General features: G+C 40.8%; 1 protein-coding gene and 1 pseudogene across 1 annotated transcript; one reads left to right on the top strand and one right to left on the bottom strand.

The window, feature by feature from the left end:
- Window positions 1–1,748: 1,748 nt before the first annotated feature.
- On the top strand, window positions 1,749–2,102 carry LOC147962863 (uncharacterized). Its single transcript, XM_087534335.1, has one exon. The coding sequence runs from the start codon at window positions 1,749–1,751 to the stop codon at window positions 2,100–2,102; it is 354 nt and encodes a 117-aa protein (XP_087390461.1).
- Window positions 2,103–21,714: 19,612 nt separating this feature from the next.
- Window positions 21,715–22,610, bottom strand: LOC125519626 (receptor-like protein EIX1; annotated as a pseudogene).
- Between the last annotated feature and the right edge of the window lie 599 nt (window positions 22,611–23,209).

Below are 23,209 nucleotides of genomic sequence, written 5' to 3' on the forward strand. Positions count from 1 at the left end.
CTGGAGAGAGATGATCATGAGGTGTGTCAGGTCAGCGAGTTTCTCGGTGAAGTTAAATGGTGGCCTTTCACACAGATTTCTCCCGTCTAGGGGCCTCTGGCAGGGGGATCCGTTGTCACCATATCTTTTTCTCTTTTGTGTGGAGGGATTCTCAGCTTTGTTGAAGCATGCCCAAGAGGAGAAGAAGATTAAGGGTGTCTCGTTTGGGAGCACTGGCCCCACGGTCACTCACTTGCTATTTGCTGAAGATAGTATTGTCTTCCTGGAAGGGTCTCACGATAACTTTCTTTGCCTCCGTGCTATCTTGCAGGATTATGAAGTGGCCTCCGGACAAAAAGTAAACCTGGAGAAATCGGCTATATTTTTTGGGAATGGGTGTGCTGAGGAGGAAAAGGAGGCTCCGAAACAAACTATGGGCATTTCATCGGAGGCTCTCAATGAGAGATATTTGGGCCTACCAACGATGGTGGGGAAATCCAAGGATGGAACTTTTAAATATGTCAAAGAGAGTGCTAAGGGGAAAGTTTCAGGGTGGAAGGGCCAGGGCCTATCCAAGATGGCCAGGGAGGTATTAATCAAATCGGGGTTACAATCTACTCCTATCTTCACCGTGAGCAGCTTTCAGCTCACCAAAAAAATGTGCGGGAATCTGTCTTCTATCTCAATACTCAATGCCACTTGTCCCGATGGGGGGTCATTCACGTTCAGGAGCATCATTCACAGTCGTGAACTACTCCGGGACGGGCTCATTTGGCATATTGGAGATAGATCCTGAGTCCGTATACATCATGACAATTGGATTCCGCGTAAGGGCATCCTGAAGCCACTGGGCCAAGTGTTTGTCCCGGGCATAACTAGAGTTGGAGATCTTCTAGATGAAACTAGCTCGAGCTGGGATCGGGAGAAGGTGCAGAATATGTCCCCCCCCCCCAGTGGAAGCATGCGATATCATGCAGATAACAGTGGGGGGCGATGGTGGAGGATTACCTAGCATGGAATTATACAAAAGATGGTGTGTTCACAGTTAGATCAGCCTACCATCTTGGCATGACGCAGAAAAAGGCAAAGACCGGGAGCCCGGGGTCGCCGTCATCGGTCGTGAACCCCAAAGCTTGGATGAACCTGTGGGATATGGTGGCGCCGGGGAGAGTGAAAATCCACACTTGGCGCCTGATCCGTAATGGATTGGCGGTGGGCTCGGAGCTGCATAGGTGCAAGATCAAACCTAGGGTGTTTTTGTGCAGTGTGTGGAAGGGAGGAGACGAACTTACACAGGTTTTGGCGGTGTCCCCACTATGCAAAATTCTGGAAATTTTTGCACTCGGAATTGGGAGCACCGGCGGCAATCCAGCCGGAGTCAGTTTGCTCTCAGAGTGCGCTATCTCAGTGGCTCATGACTTGGTTTGCTGATGCTTCGGATGATGCTCGAGCTATAATGGTGCAGGGACTATATGCGCTGTGGATGGCATGGAACAATGCGCGAGAAGGGACAAGAATTGAGGAGGCGGGTGACATGGCTGCGATGGTCATGAGGCTTATGGAGGAGTGACAGCAGGTCAATGGCAGAGGGAGCAAGATGCCCCGAGTAACCCCGGTCCAAAAATGGAGCGTTCCAGCTGATGGTTGGATCAAGGCGAATGTAGATGGTGCAACTGCCAAGGGAGGAGGAAAGGGGGGCGCGGGGGGGGGGGGGGGGGTTCAGGAACGCAGACGGAACTTTCATTGCGGGAGCGTGCCAATACTATCCTATGGGTGGTGACCCAGCATTGGTGGAGCTTCAGGCCTGCAAGAGGGCAGTGCAACTTGCGGGGGACTTAAACTTCGCCAAGCTGCACATTGAGATGGACTACCAAGAAGTGGTACGCACGCTGCAAAGTGCAGATGCCGACCTCTCCTCGTTGGGACGAATGATAAAGGAGGTGAAAACCATGTTGGCGTTAAGGAAATGGAAGGTGTCTTTGGTCCGAAGGACTACGAATGGAGCCGCGCACGAACTAGCAAAGGAGGGAGTAGCAAATAATCTTAGTAAGCTCTGGGTGAATGATCCCCCAGATTGTATTTTGCAAATTCTTTTGGCAGAAATCCCTGCCTTTTATGATTGAATGAAGTCATGGTTGAATTTCAAAAAAAAGATATGACACAATACTGCCTATCTCCTTGAATCATGCCTAAAAAATTAGACTTCAATCAGCATTAAAAAAAGAAAGAGATCTCACGCCTAAAAAACACAGACTTTCCTTCTCCTAATCACGGTACAATAATCAGGAGATGCATGCCGCAATAAAAAAAGATATCACAGGATACTTGCTTTCCTAAAAAATAAGAATTGAATAACCCTTAAGAAAAAAGAGATCTCACCTCCTAAAACAAGAAATATTATCACAGAATATACTTCCACTTTAATCATGATACAATAAACCGGACATGTCACGTAAAAAAGATATCGCCCGATATAGCTTTCCTAAAACATTAGACTTGAATCACCGTTACAAAAAAAAGAGATCTGACATTCTAAAACAAATATCATCACATAATTTCCTTCTCCTTTAGTTAGAATACAATAAACAGGAGATGGAACGTAAAAAAAATCGCACGAGTTCCTTTTTTTGCATGGTAATACGTGTCTCATTCATATCAAAAGGATTGAAGTACATGTCACGTAAGGACCGACATGAAAAAACTGAAAAGATAGCAGAACATCTCTGAGCTTGACACCAACGCCCATCACCTGCCTCCGGCACCACGACAGCAGCCACCGAAGAAAAGAATGATGTATCACCTCCTCACCCGAGCTCGACGCGGCTCCATCGCTGATATGCAGCTTTGCGGACCTCCAAGGTGGCTCACCAAAAGTGAAGCCCTTACCATTGAACGAATCAGACCGGGGCAACACCCCGGACAATGCCATCGAACTCCAGATCTGACACTCCACCACGACTAAGACGTCGCAGAAGGAAACCATACCTGCCATCCACGAACCACGAACCCAGCACATGTTCCGTCTTACAGACGTCATCGATGCAGACCACAATCTGCATCCGCTCCTGGACTACCTCCCAAACTTCACACCGACGCTGGAGCAAATGCCGTCGCAACGGCGGAGCCCGAGGACACATATCCACCACGAGGATGTCGCCGCCGCCACGCCATCCTTGCTTGAACAGACTGGTTTCCAAATCCATCCCCAACCATAGGACCGATGGCCTTTGTAAGGAAGGATCCAAAGAATCTTTATTCAGTGCTATCATCGTAGCGCCGAAGCAAAGACGATGAACAGCCTAAAAATCTAGAATACGAGGGAGTAAAAACGATCCACACGCGTGAATCCGGCGACCCCCCTCACCACTGACGACCGAGGTTGCCGGTGGAGGGGAGCCGCCGGAGGACGGCGCTGGAAGATTTGGCTCTCCTGGCGGCGGCTAGGGTTCCAGCCGCCAGGGACAGGAGGAAAACGATTGGCATTCGGACCGAGTTTGTTTGAGCATCCGATAAATAAGAGATGGCACGTACGATGCTACTTTCTTCTTTAACACGGTAACAATAATATCCATTAATCGCTCATCTCCCACGCTAAACTTTGTAGAATTTCTGTAGCTTTCCTTCTCTAGCACGGTAACACTTGATATCCATCTAATCTCTCATCTCTCATGCTATAGCTTTCTTTCCCTAACACGCTAATGATTATTCTCCATCTAATTCCTCATCTTCTACACTTCTCTGCGCAGATTACTCATTCTTCCTCTCCCTCACGACTTGATTTCCATCCACGAAACCTTTGGTGGAAGAAGTTTCAGATCGCAGACGCCGGAAGGACACGCATATACTTTGGTGGAAGCCAAAATAGTTACAGGATAGAGATATACGCTGCTCTTTCTTCATGATGCAGCAAACTAGCGATCTATTATGCTGTTTGTTAACCAAACTCATTGTATCGTGGGCCGCCTGTTCTTAAACATGTCTACATAATTTGTTTATTTGTATTTGCTTCAATTTATCTCCAAGATCCTCTGAATTATTTACATATTTCTTTTGGCAAAGTGCAGCGGGGTTCTGCCTACTGAATGTACAAATTTGTCAAGTTCTGGTATGTTATTTACTAGGATGCTATACATGTAGATCACAACCTTTTTCTGCTGCTACAAGGGCTACTAGGAGCGTGCAACATAGGTATGCCTATAAACTCCCTTTTTCACATAAAAAAATAAGGTCCATTTTTCTAGATTTGGTTTTCTTTTTCCATGTGCGGTGTCAACTTATTATTCGTTCAAAGTGACAACAAAATGAAGATCCTATAACTCAAGCTGACAAGACGAAGTGCCATCCCGTAAACTCTGCCGTCATCACACATTCACCTGTCCAAGCTGATGTTGTTCACCGCAGTTTTTTTTTGCCTTTCCCCCAAAGGAGACATGATGGCTTTTCACCTGATTTTGTTTGTATCGTTTTGCTTAGTTTTCTTTAGCTCCAGTACTTTGATTATCTAAAAATAATAGTCGTCTATATTAGGTTTGTATCAGAACTCAGGATGCACAGTTATCTCCGCTGAATTGTTTATGATGAGATTACAGTTTTTATCAAGCTTCATTGCGGGCACTCTGCTATTTGTTGTACTATATGGAAGTTGGAGGTGGAGGACATGGATTTGTAATGATTTCAATCTCCATGAACAAATTTCTTGAGAGAGAATAAAACATTTGATAAACAGTAACGAGGCATGATCAAGTATACATGCCATAGATGCTCCTCTCTGCTTGCAACAATAAAACTTATTCACTATTCATGCTACTTCAGTTCCTTATTAGTTTGTTATGGGAACAGAAAAACTTGAGAAGGATCTAATTTTTTTGAATGTCTGGATCTCAAAGTTCTTATTGACATTGACAATGAAACAGTAGTAATGCCACATGAAATCACACACAATATACATAAGAAACAATTTTAGTACCATTAGGACCTCTGACATATGTGTTAGATCCATTCAATTTTGCTGCTGCTAATTTTGGGCAACTACTAATCATCCTCGCTATAAGCCTAAGCACGCTTAACTTTCGAGTCATATTCCCCCTAGTTTCCTGACAATAGTAAGCTGTCAATCCTATTAACCCTTAGGAGTTGAACTTGAGCATGAAGTCACACGTTTCACCGTCTGAGTTTGAAACTATTATTATAAAATCTATAATTATTTAATAACACTAATATTTCTTGAATAAGTAGTTTGACTATAGTTTGACAACAGTTTAACCAGAGTTGGACCAAAAATTCAAAAAAACTAAAATTTGAGGATAACTTTTTTCCTTTCAGAACTTGAGGATTCTAAAAATATGCAAGGCGGCCTATGGCCTTCGAATTCGGAACCGACTTTTTGTGCTGAACATTTTGATATATTATACGTTTTTTTCGACATCGTATGCAAAAATTATAGCCGTTTTAATTTTTCATAACACTTCTTTGCAAAACATGTCAAAATTTATGTTTTTTAAATTTCCTAACTAGTAGATGTAGTAACATAACTACAACTTAAAGGATTTAAATTTTGAAGTATTTATCATTTTCTTTTGTTTTTTTAAACTGAAATGGCGATGGGGGGGGGTAGAGTTTGAAAATTGCAGAACCCCTTTAGTCCGAAATGGTCAATACGTCCACTAGTGCATGTGTTGAACTACGTCAACATCCATGGAGGTGGCATGGTAAGATTTTGTAATATTACGACATCAATGCATCTTTAGCATACATTCTTCTAAAGCTAATGTACATTGCTAACTACGACGTTATTATTACGTTCTTTAACAAAAAATCCCGAAGGATTGTTTGCCGCATCTGATGTTTCTGAAAGGTCGCCTTGATGTTATTACCTTATAGGCCAGGTCCGCCTAGGTTCACCGCTGTTCATACAAGATTTCTAAAACCAATGAAGACCTCACAATCAAAGAATGGATTTTTTTTATGAATAATCATAGGGAGCTACTTGGAAGCAACATTGAGCGAAGCGCATGAATTGAAGACAAGGTAATCTTCATTCTTCATAATGGAGAGTTAGGGGCTATTTGGTTATATGGTATTTTTTACCTTAGAGAACGTAGCAGTTCCTAGCAAATACTCATGATCATGTGCTAAAAATAATTAACTAGGGTTGTTTATGACTATGATAACGAGTTGAAGTTGCTAGATGACTATGATAATGATGGGTATGCCTTGTGTTATCATGATAATGATGATGAGTTATTATGATGATGATGATGCTTAGTTGTTATATCATTGTGAGCATGATGAGCTATTATATCTGTCGATGAAAGAAACGTGCATGAGATTCAAGTGGAGGCGGCACGGTACAAATATAAAGTACTACCAATCCAAACAAAGTCACTTTGATTAGTAGTACTTTAGATCTGCGCCATGTTGCCTCCACTTGAATCTAATCCATGTCTCGTTCACCCACTGATATAATAACTAATGATGATCATAAAATAATGTGATAAAACTACAGTATAAAAAATTTACAAACACAGTGCAAACACGCATAAGAAAAAATAATTAGCTGTAGCGTTGGTATGACAGGCGCTACTACTATGTTTAGGAGTAGCACTGGTTCCGCCAGTGCTACCGCTAGGTACCATAGCAGTAGCGTACGTCAAACTGCACCACTATTAAATATTTGCTGTAGAGCCCTAGCAATAGTGCGGGGCCCTACGCTACTGCTAGTCGGAAACACCGCACTACTGTTGGGGTTTTCCCTAGTAGTGGTTGCGCCCGCCTAGCCTGGACACGGTCACCGAGGAAGGGCAGAGCAGCGGCAGCTCGAGGTGGCCGCGGACACGGGCAGCGACAGAACTTCGGGGGCACAGCCACGGGTGCTCCGGTGACAATAGAAGGGGTGGGGGATGTGCTAGGATCTGGGAGGTCTACTGGTGGAGGAATGAGAGGGGGTGGGGGTGCTGCTCTGCTCGAATTCGAGCCTAGCAGGGCGATGGTCATTGCGGCCATGGGCACAATGGAGGGACTCCGGTGCTCAAGGGATTATAAGAATTGTTGGTTGCAAGCCACTATTAGTAATTTGGTATAGAACATTACATCATTTGTTGGCTTTTGATCACTAGATCAATTCACCAGATAGCAGCAGCACACACACGTACGTGCAAAGCTAGCTCCCAGAGCATTATAAGATGTCCTGAAAGTTTCTTAGCATAAGTACATTATAAGATGTTAGTAACATCATAGCCCTGCCTAAGAAAGTTCAGGTCCACAGAATATAATATACATAGTACTAACCATGGTTCATGAGTTCTAATTTTCATAAATATCAGGCAACGAATTTCACAAACTGAAGATTGGAACGACAACTTGGTGAAATAAATTTATCACAACTCAATGGAGTGACCGTGTTAGAGGTCTGAATGTAACAACGCATTCCAGCTCCCAGAGCATTCTAAAAATCTATCGAGGTATGTCATTATGTGGGAAAGGACAACCCCTCTACTAAGAAAAATGAGAACCATAAAATTTATTTAGTTTCCATGACTAGAAGCAAACAGTCTAGTTAATGTGCTGCCAAGATTTTGCTTGGAGAAGGTAATAAAAATGGCACTAATGGTTATCATTTTAATATCTTGTTTTCTGCTACAACAACGCAGCCGAGTCTCTCTACCAGATAAGGGAACGATCTTTGGTTAGCTCACTTTATATGGTATAAACATACTTAACTCACATATGAGAAAAGCAAATGAAATGAGCTTGTTTGCCAACAAGCTGGGATAGTATCTTGTGGAAAGCAAGCAAAATGAACACATGACAAGAGCAAAGGGAAGAAGGGAGGGGGATACCTTCAACATTTGTGGCTGAGGACGACAACACCATCGCCGGAGCTAGCGCAAACCAACCCAAACAACATGATCACTAGTAGAAAAAGGGCCTTTAGTCCCGGTTCTTATACCAACCGGGACTAAAGGTCCTCCACGTGGCTGCTGCCTGGAGGTCCACCTTTAGTTCCGGTTGGTAACACCAACTGGTAATAAAGGAAATTTTATGATTTTTTTTGAATTTTTTTGATTTTTTTATTTTCAAATTTCTGAATTTTTTAACCTCTAATCTCTAATCACCCCTCATCACTGCTTAATTTAACCTCTAATATCTAATCACCCCTCATCATTCCAAATCATCTAACTTCCCGGACGGTCACCCATCCTCTCACTACTCCAGCCTGAGCATGCTTAACTTCCGGGTTCTATTCTCCCTCGTTTCCAAGTCTCTGCACTTGTTGTTTTCCTAACAATAATAAGATGTCAATCCTATTAACCCTCAGGAATTCAGCTTGAGCATGAAGTCACACATTTCACTGTTTGAGTTTGAAACTATTGTTCTTAAAAACAATAATTATTTAGTAACACTAATATTTCTTGAATAAGTAGTTTGACCATAGTTTGACCATAGTTTGATCACAGTTTGACCAGGTTTGACCAAAATTCAAAAAATTGAATTAATTATTTAGTAACACTAATATTCTTGAATAATTATTTAGTAACACTAATATTTCTTGAATAAGTAGTTTGACCATTGTTTGACCACAGTTTGACCAGATTTGACCAAAATTCAAAAAAACTGAAATAATTATTTAGTAACACTAATATTCTTGAATAATTATTTAGTAACACTAATACTTCTTGAATAAGTAGTTTGACCATAGTTTGACCAGATTTAACAAAAATTCAAAAAAATGAACTTGAGGATTCTAACAATTTGCAAACAGGTCGTATTATCGTGCTGAACATTTTGATATATTATATGTTTTTTTCTAACATCGTATGCAAAAGTTATAGCCGTTTTACATTTTCCCTGCACTTTTTGCAAAACATGTCCAAATTTAAATTTTTAAATTTTCCTAACTAGTAGATGTGGTAACATAACTACATCTCGAAGGATTTTAACTTTTGAAGTTTTTATCATTTCCTTTTGCTTTTTACAAAACTGAAAAGGCGATACACCGGGGGGGGTAGGATTTGAAAATTGCACCATTAGTACCGGTTCGTGGCACGAACCGGTACAAAAGGTCTCAACACCATTAGTACCGGTTCGTGGCACGAACCAGTACTAAAGGCTAACCTTTAGTACCGGTTCGTGCCATGAACCGATACTAATGGGCATCGCACCCTTTAGTACCGATTCATGGCACCAACTGGGACTAAAGGTCCCATTTGAACCAGGAGTAATGCCTGTACGGTGCCCTCGCCGCTCGAACTGGGACTAATGCTCACATTAGTCCCGGTTCGTAACGCAACCGGGATTAATGCTCTTTTCTGGCCGAACGAAAGCCCTGTTTTCTACTAGTGGATGAACCCCTTCTCTGTTCTACAATGAACCCCTTCTCTGTTCTACAGTCCTTCCTGCACATTCATAAATGGATGAAGCAAGTATTAACCTATAAAAAAGTGACCTGAATAGCAATTGTGAACCAACCGTATAATTTGTGGATTTTCAGAGATCATAACCTATAAAGAAGTGACCTAAACAACAGCCATGCAACATCTTTTTTATATGTTTCTTCAACATTTTGCTTTCTAAAGTACACATACTTCTTTCTCTTGTATAAAGCAATGTATGTTCGCATAATATTTAGAACTGCAGGACGGAAATGATCATAGAACTGTAAACTGTTGTTTATAGGTTGCATGGCATCACAAGTTGAGTATATATATATATATATATATATATATATATATATATATATATATATATATATATATATATATATATATTTGTGTTAAGAATCTGTTTTTGTATGTTTATTTGAGATCTTTATGATTCCAAGCAATCATCTACATCACTTGTAGTAAGTTTGCATGTACAACTCTGTTTGCAGACATGCTACTTTTACTTCTATCTGAGGACTGCATTTACTATTATTTTGGAAGATAACACCAACAAAATATCTGGATGCTGCACTAGTACGTATATGGTAATTAAAATGTAAATATTCAGACCAAAGTAACAGAGAAAAGGAGATTATATTTCACATAAACTTGACCGAAACTAAATCAGAAAAAGCCATGTAAACAGGACCACAACTGGAAATATGATGTGCCACTTTCAGGTATTGGAATTTTGAAACAAGAAAGGCATCGAGTACATGACAGCAACCACAAACATGGAGTAGCAACCACAAAGATTAGGGAGGAGTTTTGTTCAAAATAAAAGCCAAGTAGCTACCGTGTGCAGACTCATGGACGCATACAGATGGGGAGCGACCGTTTACTACAGGTACCATCCCGATCTAGATGCATACCAAACCGTGGTGCTTATCTTTACCTAATATTAAAGGAAGGATTGTTTCTCCACTTTTTTTTCCATAGCGGGACCACCAGTTTTTTGATCCGTCTTTGGTGCCTCTTACGTAAGCCCGCGATTTGTTGCTAGCTGTGTTGGCTTGTCCGTTTTTAAGGGAAAAAAAAGGAAGAATCCTGAACCAGAAAAACAAGCACCACTGGTGGGATTTGATCCCTAGAATGCTGGCTTGATAATCACGGTGCCAACCAGCTCAGCTACGCTGCTATGTGTGTTAAAATAAATCGCCTGACTCTTTTTGATACAAGAGTAGGCGTGCGTATATAAGGTACATACAGGAGCCGTGCTAGGGGAGTTAGGTACTCCTTTTAGGGGCAAGTTAGGTACTTGATATCGTCAACTGCAATGAGGCCGGCCCAAGTAATGGACCACCTGGCCTCAACCCGTTTATCAACGCAGCCACATTTAATTGATTATCTAGCCTCGAATTATTAAATAGTCCCATCTTGCTTTCTTATATTCAATCCTTTCAATTTATATATCTCTTTCAAGTTCTTAGGTATCAAGGAAGCTTCTCGTGAATCAGTAAGCAAGAATAATAAGGGATGAGGAATGGAAAAACTTTGGCCCAGCCACGTGATGGAAAGATTCGGAAGGCGACCGTTCGGTCGCTAACTACCACTGCCATTATTTGTCGGTCTTTATGAGATAGGCGATTTCGTGACTGCTGCAAAGATTGGTGGCATGTTGACATACATGTTTATGTATGTTCTTCAAAATTCGTAGCTGCCATATTTTATTTTGTTCTTTATTATTTATCGGTTGCAAGCTGATACTTTCTTAAGTAGATCTATTCATTATTTTGATCCGTGCGTGACTCTTTCAAATGAAGTGCACTAGAGTGGTTGTACTAGCTATGTGGTTTGTTTTCCTCTAATGTGTATTTGAATCATTGAATATGTTTAACAATAATAGTTGCGGTATGAGGAAGACATGCATGAAAAAAGTGATTGATTAAATGATCTATGTTGTTTTTCGCCCTAATTTGTTTTTTCTTTAATTACATCCTTCATTTTTAGAAGATAATTAAATAGATGTTTCACTTGATTTTATGTGTTATTATTGGGCTTGGGCTATATGATATTTTATGTCGTTTTCTTACAAAGAATGCTTTTATTTTTTTTCCTTCTTTCCACCGTCACTCTGAATATCTGGATGTACTGAATGATACGTGTTTCAATTCTAGAAAAGTATCATAAAAAATATGTGTTTCAATTCCAAACTTTATGTCTCAGTGGTAACAGCTAATCAAACTTTTGCTAGCTTTAAGAATAATTATTCTATTATTTTTCAATTCAAACATAGCTGACATAATTTGCATTTTTCACTGTAACAAAAATTTTAGGTAGATATTTATTAGTTTAGATGTATTCTGTTCTTTAAGACGGAGGCTGGTTATGGGGATAAAATTTTCCGTTGTGACACACCGTAAGGTCTTTCGAAAGCAGTGTGCTAGAGTGTGATGACCAAGCTCATTGCCTTGAGGTTGTCATGTTTGTTGTGAGGTGGACAACGTGACCATGATGACGAAGAGAGTGGTAACATGGATAGGTCACTTGGAGTGTGCGAGAATTTTCTTTTCTCCCGTTGCAACGCATGGGCATATGTGCTAGTTCATATTTATATATGTAACAGATGCAAATACCATCCAGATTAGGGGTAGAGGGGGGAGAGAGAGGAAGCCCACCACGTACACGCGCATGACGACAAGCTGTACATCGCCGGACGGGTGGACGGGTTCAAGGACGAGGAGCACTGGCGTTCGCCGCCGCCATCGTCGAGCGGGACAAGGCCATCGGGCAAGCGCTCATCCCGAACATGCCGCTGCAGGGTGCGCCCATCAGGACATCCTGCGGGAGGTCGGCCTCGCATGGCCCTATTCCAGGAGCACCATCCAGCAGGTGGCAGGCGACGAAGAGGATCGGCCGGAGCCGCGCCGTCGCCGGAACCCTTGCCACGGGGATGGGTTGCTGGAGAGCGCTAGTGGTGAATCTAGCCGAATGGGAGGAAGGAGCAGAGAGAGAGGGGAAGATGGAGGTAGGCTGCGCGCCGGCCATAGCGGCTGGAAGTCGTCGGAATCATGGGGCGGCGGCGAGGAGTCGCGTGGGAGGAGATATGGGGGCTGCAGAGGGAGAGAGGAGCGGCTGAGAAGGGATTAGGGTTAGCATTTTATACCAGGAACGGTTAGCCGGGCTCGATCGGGCTTGAGTGGGCCTGCGGGGCTGTACTTGTCCGTCCATGGCAGTATTCAAAAACGTCATCAGAAATCCATCATAGATTAACAGGTTTCTTGTAGTGTCTCATGGAAGGCAACTGGCAGCCTGTGACACCTACCTCCAGGGATCCAAAGACATGCCCAGATCAAGTTGTGCAGGCTTCTGAAACTTGTCAGTCATACCATCAGGTTGACATCTGTCACGTCAAAGAACTCACAATACAGGAAGCTGAGCAACCAGTATGTTTCATCCTTTGTCAATACTATTGACTACGAATTGATGGTGAGAGGAGTGCAGAATACCACACAGAAAGCTCAAGCCCCTCATGCTAGCAGAGTAAGATAATTATCATACATCTTACTCCTGTATTATGCATTGAACCATCTCTAAATATTTATGTGTGAATCAGGCAAAAAAATAACATGTAAATTTCCGGTTGTAGAACTGTACAACTGCATATATCTTTGCTACGTATAAAGATTGGAGTTGGTGGTGAGTTCACGTATGGGTCCAACATCCACATGTGAAACTAGCAACCTTCCCTGAGACATACTCCCTCCGTTCCAATATAGATGACTCAACTTGGTACTAACTTTAGTATAAAGTTGAGTCATCTATTTTGGAACGGAGGTAGTATATTTTATTGGATGTCCCCAAAGGGACTCCAAAAGACATATAAACAAATGTAATTTACTCAGATATGAGATATATCATAAATAAACAAATACACTACTTCCATGTGAGACCAACTTTTTGTAAAAGACATAAATAACAAAGACAAAGAGGTGACTTCAACCCAAATCGATCATGATTTTAGTTCTCTCCCAACCTAATATGGTCATTTAATATTCTCGGACGACATTGATAAAGGGCACTAATGTTATTTCACCACCTCTAAGCCAATGGTTCCATAGCAATGCACAGACATCGTGCTAGTATGGAGAAGGATTGGTGGCTTGACATTATAAAAGTAACAATAAAATGATGGCAACCACAAACATCAAAAGGTAGTACTGACCTTGCAAGGTAATCTGTTTTGGATTTCATAACGTGAAAAGACATACATGATAGAGGTGTGGTCCTCCTTGTCCTCCTGTGTGCTCTTCCTCATACATCTTGGAGGAAGACATGGCTAGAGTCGATGTAGGGCAGAAGTGTAGAAGTTGTATTGGACCCAAGACACCGGTTCAACCGGCCTGCACCAGCAAGACAACGATTTGCCGTGAGCGGCGCCCCTCGAGGTGGGCGCCACCCTAACACCTGCATGATAAGGAGGAATAAATTGAACTGGAAAGCCTCCGCTTTCTTGCAATTTGAATACGTCGACTGATCCTCCACTCATCTCCCATTCCACCAACACCGAGATCAGATCGAGTAATTAAATCCATCAAAATTGGGGGATGCAAGGAAGGGTAAGAGACACAAACTATTAGATCGGGATGGACTTGCTATTGCTGGCAAGATTCTCCATCTGGATGATAGTGACATCGTCGGAGAAAGCAAGCACCATCCGCTGCAATCGCCATGATGATGGGGACATCATCGTAGGAAGCAGGCACCCGATGCCGTGATCACCATGATCTTTTTTTGTGACTTTCGTTGAGATGTGCTTCATCCCATGGTTGCCATTTCTGTCGTTTCTCACACTGCATCCGGCTCCCCCTCATTTTCTCACTCCAACGATGACCGTGTCGGTGATCCACATAGGTTTGTCCTAGTCCGAGACTGGGTGGGGTGGGGGTACGAAGCAAGGCAAGACGCGGGGAAGTGCTGGGGGCATGAGGCTCTCGGAGGTGGATACATATCTATATCATGACAGTCCATTCATGATCAGATGTCAACCTACGTTAGTGATTAGTAGCAAACATGCCTGTGCGTTGCAATGAGAGAGGGAAAATCAGCCCCCTACACACACACACTGGACGATAACAGCAAATCCCTGAAATCTCCAGACAGCAAACAACATGAGAAGTGGTGTTGTGCAAAAACAGAATGGTTGGATGATTTTTGAAGTATACTCACGGTGTTTCAAAAAATCTTCACGGGCACAATTTCAAAAAATATGGAGATTAACATTAAGCCATTTGTTTACCTAAAGCTCGTATCAACAGATTAGTGTACATCATCGTATACTGGTTGGTTATTGTGCACGATGGAAAATAGGATGACTATGTACCTATTGTAACCTTTAGCACATGGTATGTGATGTGATAGCAATGCCTCCATAGTGTGTGTCATTGTGTCCATGTGCATGGCAACTCTATGTGTGTAAATATGCATGTTTTGCTATGTGTAGTGAGATATCTAGGGATATTATCATGGGATCATGTTTTCAAATGTGGAGGAAACTTATTTACTTTCAAATGGTGACTGACCTTGCGTAGTTCACCTCTGATGCCATGCCACGAGCGCACCTTCGGTTTGGAGAAAACTGCATTTCCTTAGTTGGTGTGGGGAGGGAGGGAGGGGGAGCTGACATGGATGGTGGGGAGCGGACGTTGGGTTGGCGGAATGTCCTGGAGTTCCCCATTTGGATATGGATTTGCATGTCAGCGTGGAAGCCGATACAGTCGTGCGTGAGTTAGAGATGAAGCTGACGGTGGAACTGCATCGGAGCGGCTATGTCTCGCCTTAGGTTAGTTATATTTCTTCTCTTTTGTTCATATTATCAAAAATATTCTAAATACATATATACCAAAATTTCAATTTACTTTAATTTTTTTAATGTAGTCTACATAATTTGTTAAGGTAATTTTTAAAAATGTTGAGTGCATTCAAACAAAATCTTGTGACATTTAAAAAAATATGCTTATGTTCCAAAAAATGTATGTGCCATTTAAAATAATGTTTGTACAATGAAAAATAAATGTTCCATACCATTCAAAGAATACATTAAATTTACAAAAATGAAATATTAGTTTTAAAATATGTTCGTGGCATTTTTTTAATAAAATTTAAAAAACACATAGTTTTAAAAACAATTAATCGCATTGGAAAAAATGTTTCATCATGTATTTGTATTTTTATCACATATTGGAAAACATATATTTGAAAAAATGTTAATCACGTATTTGGAAAATGTGAAACGTGTATAAAAAATGTTTTAGATGTATATAAAAATATACAATGTATATGAAAAATGTGGGGACCTGGAGGAAAGTATTAGGTTGAACGAAAGTCCACCAGGTTATCTTTCCACAACGTAAGACCAATAAGCCGATTTGTTCTCGTCTCTCAGGAAATGGATCAAGCGAAAGTTGGGGCCATGACAAGGAAGTTTGTCTGTCTCCACTGCGCCGGTGCCTATATCTAGCATTATGCGAGACGATAAGATGAGCTACTATCTAGTGATCGTCTGGTTCGTGGAATCCTGTAGGGCGCGACCGACTTAATGGGTATAGAGCCGTTTTGTCATAGGATTTTTTGGGCTATTTTTTATTTTTCCTTTAGTTTTTCATAATTTTTCTTCGTTCTTTTCTACATTTTCACAGGTTTTCTTTCAATTTATATGGTTTTATTTATTCTCCACCATTCTCATGGTTTTTTATTTCCTTTCTTTTTCTTTGTTTTGCTCCGGTCTTCTATGTTTATTTCTTGGTTTTCAATGCTTTTATCTTTCCTTTCCTTTTTCCTTATTTCTCTCGGTTTCCCCTTAGTTTTTCATTATTTTTCTATCCACAATTTTTTGTGTATATCTAACTTATATTTCTAATAAAAAATTAAAAAAATTCAATACATGGTTACAAGTTTTATACACATTTTATGTAACATTTTATGAACCATTGATTAAAAATTATAAAATAAAAGATTAACATTTTATGAATATCTGATCAACATTTTTCTTATATATTTTAATCATTTTTAAAAACTTGATTAACATTTTTCAGATAATATATTAACATTTCATCTATACAGATTTAACATTTTCCAAATGCTTGATTAACATTTTTCAATTACTTTTTCAACTTTTTTTAAATGCTTGATTAAAAACTTTTATACATAATCAGAAAATTCATCATTTTTTAATACATGATAATCATTTTTTCTATGCACAAATAATATTTCTAAATGCTTGATTAAAAAATTTATATAGTTTTAAACATTTTTAGAAATGCATGACTAAATTCGTATATACATGGCAAAAGATTTTCATCATTTTTTTAATTCATGCTGAACATTTATTCTATGCACACCTAACATTTTTCAAATACTTGTTCAACATTGTTTTTCAAAATGCTTGATTAACATTTTTATATACGTGATCAAACAATTTCATCATTTTTTTAATACTTGATTGACATTTTTCAAATACTTGTTCAATATTTTCCGACCACTTGATTAACATTTTTTTTAAATACTTGCTCTAAAATTTTCAAATAGTTTATCAACATTTTTGAAGTACTTGTTCAACATTTTTCGAATGCTTGATTAATATTTTTCAAATACTTGTTCAATATTTTCCAAATGTTTTTTCCATAGTGTTTTTTGTAACATATATATTTAGAATATTTTAAAATATAAAAAAACTACAAGAATAAACCCGCATACCATTAGAATAGTATTTTAGAATAGTATTTTAGTTTAACATAGTGTTTTTAGAATAGTATTGATTAAAGGAGGTCGTGGCATCCCGCCCGCATGGGTCGGCCTATCTTGCTCGCTCCCTTTAGCAAGTCGGAATCTAGACTTGCTAAAGACAAGATATAGGGGTGGCACGGCTTGGTGGCCAGGATTTCCGATTCGCCTTATGTTCGACCGTTTCTTTGTTTTTCAAAACGGGCGCACACCATCCCTCTCCATTGGGCCGGCCCGTTTAGCGTTTTTATTTTCTGTTAAAAGAACCTCCATTATTTTCCGCATGCAGCGGAGCTTCTTCCCTTGTTCACTATAGATCATTGACCTCTCTGACGTGATCAAGATCTGCTAGGGCCCCCATGAGGACCTCCGCCCCGGCGGCGACGCTCCATCAGTGGGGGAGAGCCTGTTGTTGGCGGTTGAAACCAATGGGCAATGGAGAAGCATTCCTCTTAGGCCTTGTACTATGTTAGATGCTTAGGGAGGCGCTTAGAAAAATAAACTGACTTTTTCTGAAGCACGAGTGCCTATTCTACAGGAGAGACACCTAATTAAGTGTCTACTCTCTACAAATAAGCACCGGTTCTTAAAGAAAGATTGGTTTATTTCTCTAAGCACCTCCTCTAAGCGTCTTGCATCGTACAAGGCCTTAGCAGAATCTTTCTTTGGCACCAGCGTGGCGAGGTTACATGTTTATGTGCTAAAACTCTCTTTTTTTCCTATTCCTGGGGCAGTTCTCTAACCAATCTTCACTGCTGCTGATTATTCCTTGAGGCACTTAGCTAATCTCTATGTTCAGGCATTGACATTGCCTGCCTGCTCTAATTTTTTCTTAGAAAGGTCATTGATGGTGACGGAAAAATAAAATAAAAAAAGCAAGTAAGTCAAGCTATGTTCAGGCCCAATTTGTCATAACAGCTTCATAATGTGCCTTCGTTTTTGCTCCTTTGATGCATATGGCCTTCACTACTGATTATGCCTAAGGCAGGGCTGCCTACTCCAATTTGTTCTTTGAAACAATCCACCGGTGGTAACGGAATCCTCCCATTTCGTCTGTGTTTCACATTGTCACAATCTTTCTTCATCGCTGCCCCATTGGTAGTTTGATGCACATCATATTACCTGTTTGTCGTTGCATTTTACCTATTTAATTGGCATATGATATTATATTTTGTTCTTCGTCAGACCTTTCCAAACTAGAGCTTTGGTTCTTGGAAATCACAAAAGAAGGGCAAGTGATGGTGATGGGAAAGAAGGAAATAGAAGCAGGTAACGTGAGCTACCATTTTGTTCACACTCTTTAAAGTAGCTTTTAGAACTCGAGCAAATATTTGCTCGGAAACCATGAAGGGCCAGTGATGGTGACCTGCGTACCATTTTTGTGCATATTCTTTCAAGCAGTTTTTTTTTTTGAATTTTCACAGGGGGGGGGGGGAGTTTTCCCCACCTGAATTTTTTGTATAGATATGTGGACCAAAGGCCCAGATGAGGCATCGTACATTCACAAGGTCAAGAGAGAGAGAGAGAGAGAGGGGTGGGGGGGGGGGTTCAAACCCAGCAGCAGGGGGCTCAAACAGGATTGGAAAAACAGGGCAGCCAGGCATCCACCGCGTGTTTTAGGGGGCGAGGCAGACGAACACGCCAGAGCACCGCGTCGTCCCTGCACCGGCTGAGGAGTCCAGGGAGCGACGGAGGAGCCCTCTGAAAGACCACCGCGTTCCGGTGCTTCCAAAGGTGCCAGCAGCAGAGGAGCAGGAAGGTTGGGCCCGTCCCCTCCGGCACCCGTGGCGGCGCGGCGAGGAGGTGAAGCGAGCGGACGGAGGTAGTCTCCAGGGAGCTCTTCCCGACCACAGCCCAGAAGCGTCGGGCGAACGCGCATCCGAAGATGAGGTGATCAGCCGTCTCGAGGGGAGCGGAGCTTTCAAGCAGTTTTAACATGCTCCCTCTTACCTCCTCTTTTCACATAAAAGATTAGAGTATATAATAGCTTTGAGTCGTTGATCTCATTAATTAGTGGTCTGATATTAACCCCTACCTTCTTACCTCACATGTAAAAATAGGGGGTAAGAGGGAGCATGTTAAAATTTCCCCTTTCTTTAATACAAATTTCACTGACTTTCTTCATTTCGATGTGTGCACCAGGTCTGCCAGCACCCTAGGGTAGAAAATGTATTCTTTTACTCTCATACACGGTATGCAAACTAGCTAGAGGAAATTCATTCAAACTGGTGAACTTCAGGTTAGCAACTCAACACAAACCAAGTGCTTCTTTCTTGTGACTGCTCTCGTGTTTGCATAACTAGTACTTTTAGTTAACAGCGGAGTGATATCCAACCCAGTTGAAACCTTTGTTACATCAGTTTACTTCCTCATGCTTCTTATCAAATATAGCTTAGGCCGGAAGCTTAGGCCACATGATATTTAATCATTTGATTAGTGGGGGCGCTACAAACAATGTATTTTAGTAATTTGTTTGGCCCAAATCATGATCTTCGCCAATTTGGATTTGGTTCTCTTGTGAAAATTGCGAGTTGCAGAGATGACAAACATGAAAAGCAAGATCAAGTTGTGGCACCAACGCAAAGGTTGCAGGAGGCTTGTGCAGTTAGAGATGTTGTTAGATTGACTAGTCACATTGGGCCTGGGTCATGCCAACACAAGATCTGGTCAAACCATGGTATTCTTGAGACTATGTCAGATCGGATATCTATGTGACTTGTCGGTTAAGGAGATGAACAGAAGCTTTCGGTTAACTCATGTAAGGTGGGAGGCCAATGTAGTGGCTCGTCGTTGTGCTAAACAGGCTATTTAAAATGTGTATCAACTTTGTTACGACCTTTCTTCATGATTGTTCTTGTATAAAAGTACATTTCTATTACCATTGCATAGTTAATAGAATTCCAGATTTTTGACAGAAAAAAAATCAAAGGAGAATATTTCTTTATCCAAACATGTCAGAATACATATTTTCCCAGAGAAAATTCAATTAATACATTTTTTGTTTGTTGCAAATGGTAATCCATGGAATCAGTCCTTGTGTGTGTCTGGCTGTCCTTGGCACAGCCCCTCGTCAGCCGGGCTTCCCTTGTCCGCCAAATCAGAGTCTTCCGCTGCCGACCTCTCGTCTCATCTCTGAGTCGATAGATCTCCTCTCTTTCCCGTCTTCTTCACCGTCGCGCACCCCCCACTCTCTGAGATCTGCCAAGGCACCAACGAGGACCTCCGCCGCGGTCTCTAGTCAGATAAGATCAATATTCTCCCACCCTTAGCTCGTTGATGGGATGGGAGGAGTTGTTGGTGGCTTCAACCAATGAGCAGTGAAGGCCATGTCAGATTGGATCTCAGGAGAATATTTAGGATGGATATTAATTTTCGGATTGTAGTATAGACAATTAATAGCTTATATTGGTGAATATTTATGATGGCCTCGCTTCTTCGTGTGCAATTGCAAAATTGGAGTAATTTGTGAGACAATATGTATGAGGGATTGATATAATTTGAGTATTAGTGTAAATTCTTATTATGGTAATTTACCCGAGGATTAGTATAATTTCGATGGTGGCATGGTTGTTTGGTGTAGTTTTGCACTGAGTTTTGCTGGCCCATTAGTACTTCTATCGCCGAATTATTTCCTTCGCACCAATTTTGGAGACTCATTTTATCCTATTTCCTTTTTATTTTTTCATTTTTCCCTTTTCCATTCTTTGTTTTTTCACTTCTTTTTTTGCTCATGCCCCCCCCCCTTTATTACCTTTTTCATTAGTAAAAGCATTTGTCTTTGTGTTTATATGAGTATTTGTGAAAAAAGAACACAAAAGACATGTTTTAAAGCCTGGTGAATAATTTTAAAATACATATTGAATGAGTTTTTAAGCCAGAATGTTTATTTAACACACGCTGAACATTACTTTAATAGATGGTGAATATTTTTTTCAGCCCAGTAAACATGTTTAATTTTTTTGAACAAAAAACATGTTTTAATATGGTGAATACTTTTAAAAACACGGTGGACATATTTTGTAGATGATGGGCAATACACTATAAGCATTTCTTATGACAGGATGAACATTAATGTAATCCTGGTGAACATTTTCTAATACATGGTGAACATTTTTTTTAACTCGTCGGACTTTTTTAGTACACCATGAACTTGCTTTGAAGCCTACCAAGATTCATTAAAACATGGTGAACATTTTCTTAGTACATGATAATCATTTTGATATACACGCTGAATGTATTTTTACAAAAATGTGAATGCATTTTTATGTGAATGTTCGGATATTTTTTAAAACATTAATATTTATAAAATATTCACATATTTTTAGAAATGTTCACGTGGTTTAAAAATTGTTTGCTGAACTATTATTGTTTTTCATATTTTATTTCTAAAAAATCATGGTTTTGTACGAAATGTAAAAAAGACCACAAAAAAGGAGAGACTCTCTATATTTTTAATTAAAATAATTTCTTATGAATTTCATGTATACTCTTGCCTTGAATGTTGTTGATGTGGGAAAAATAAGGTACCAAACAGCATACCTTTTTTTTCTTTTGCTTTTTAAGACAAGGTTGGAGTTGGGATTACATTGTGTTACAGGTAGCGTCCAACAGATACTACAGGTAGAGTCACACGATAAAGCTCTTTCAGGCTTGTAAAATTCCAGAACCAGTTGTGCTTGAATGAAGTGCCAAAGAAGTAGTTACGAGACATATCAAGGACCTCGAGATGTGTGAGGTTGGACTTGGAATGTAAATTACTAGCACACACGGTACTATTAAGGCCACATCCGCGCAAGCGGAGCACTTTAAGAGAAGGGAGCATGTTAAATGTGTGAACCCAATCCCTCATGAAACTAAGATCCACAAAGCTCATGTCAAGATGACTCAGCAAAGAGAGGCGTGGCAACCATGCAAGATCCACTGATTGAAGATCATTCCATCTGACATCAAGATATTGCAACTTGGAGAGATTCCCATGTTGGGAAGATATCATCCCACTGAAAAATGCCCACGAGGTTGAGATACCTTAAGTTGCCGAGGGAACCCATGAAAACAGGCATGCTTGTGCCGTTGAAGTAATTATAGCTCGGATCAAGATACCTTAGGTGTTGCAAAGTAGCCAGAGCGGAGCTCATCTCTCCTACCGCCAAGCTCAATGATCTGCTCATGTTTGGACGATAGCCATAGTTATCCATGTCGATGTTGCGGAGGTTGAGCTTGATTACATGGCCAGTTCGGTTGCTGCACCGAATTCCCTTCCATTGACAACAGTCGACGAGGCTTGCCTTGAAGGACAGGAGCGCATCTCGCTCACTACTAAGGCAAGTTTCTGAATTCTGATACACTCGCTTGACCATGGGAAGTGGATGCTGCTTGGGAGATGAGCAAGCAAAGGAGTAGTGCAGTTGCTCGAACGAGGAGCGCGAGCTTAGTCATATTGGTCGATCGGAAATGGCAGACGAAGAAGACAGTGGAGTGGAGCGAGCAGCTTATCTCTATTCATCCACAAGCTACTTTAAGCTAGTCCTGTGGCACTACTTTTCCTGTGCTGAAGTTGTCGCTAGAATTTATAATGATTCGGACATTCTACCCTGCACAGCACGGCAGACAAGATTCGCTCAATAAGGAGAGTCGAGCATGCCAACCAGGGCACACAAGCATAGGTGCTAATTCCTAAAAACCGATTCAGAGGAGGCTCCATGGAGCCCTTTCAAGGAAACATTAGTATTCATTTACTTATTCACGAGAAAACATAGTTTCATACACTGCAGAATGTTCTGGATTTTTTTACGTGTAGATATAGATGTACAGTATATGTGCATGAATTTTCATCAATATACGCATTTAGATGTGTCGTATAAAAGGATAAATACATAAACCAAAATGGGCATGTATTTTTGTTTCACATACGTAAATACAGTGGGACCCTCCAGAATAGCAAACTCCTGCCGAGTTCTTTCAATTTTTCTGGAACCTCATTTGTAACGATCTCCTTAGGCTTTTTCATGACTTTTATGAGGGCAAGATTAACATTTCAAGGCTTAACTATGGTGTAGTCACTTTGCTTGCTAAGGGGCAGGGGGCTG

This window comes from Triticum urartu, chromosome 7A (genome assembly GCF_056163025.1).
Source record: "Triticum urartu cultivar PI428250 chromosome 7A, HENAU_Tu73, whole genome shotgun sequence".
Taxonomy (NCBI): Eukaryota; Viridiplantae; Streptophyta; class Magnoliopsida; order Poales; family Poaceae; genus Triticum; species Triticum urartu.

Bases quoted from the DNA above. Each gene is read 5' to 3' on its own strand.
- LOC147962863 (XM_087534335.1), top strand. From the start codon at position 1,749: ATGGGTGGTGACCCAGCATTGGTGGAGCTTCAGGCCTGCAAGAGGGCA.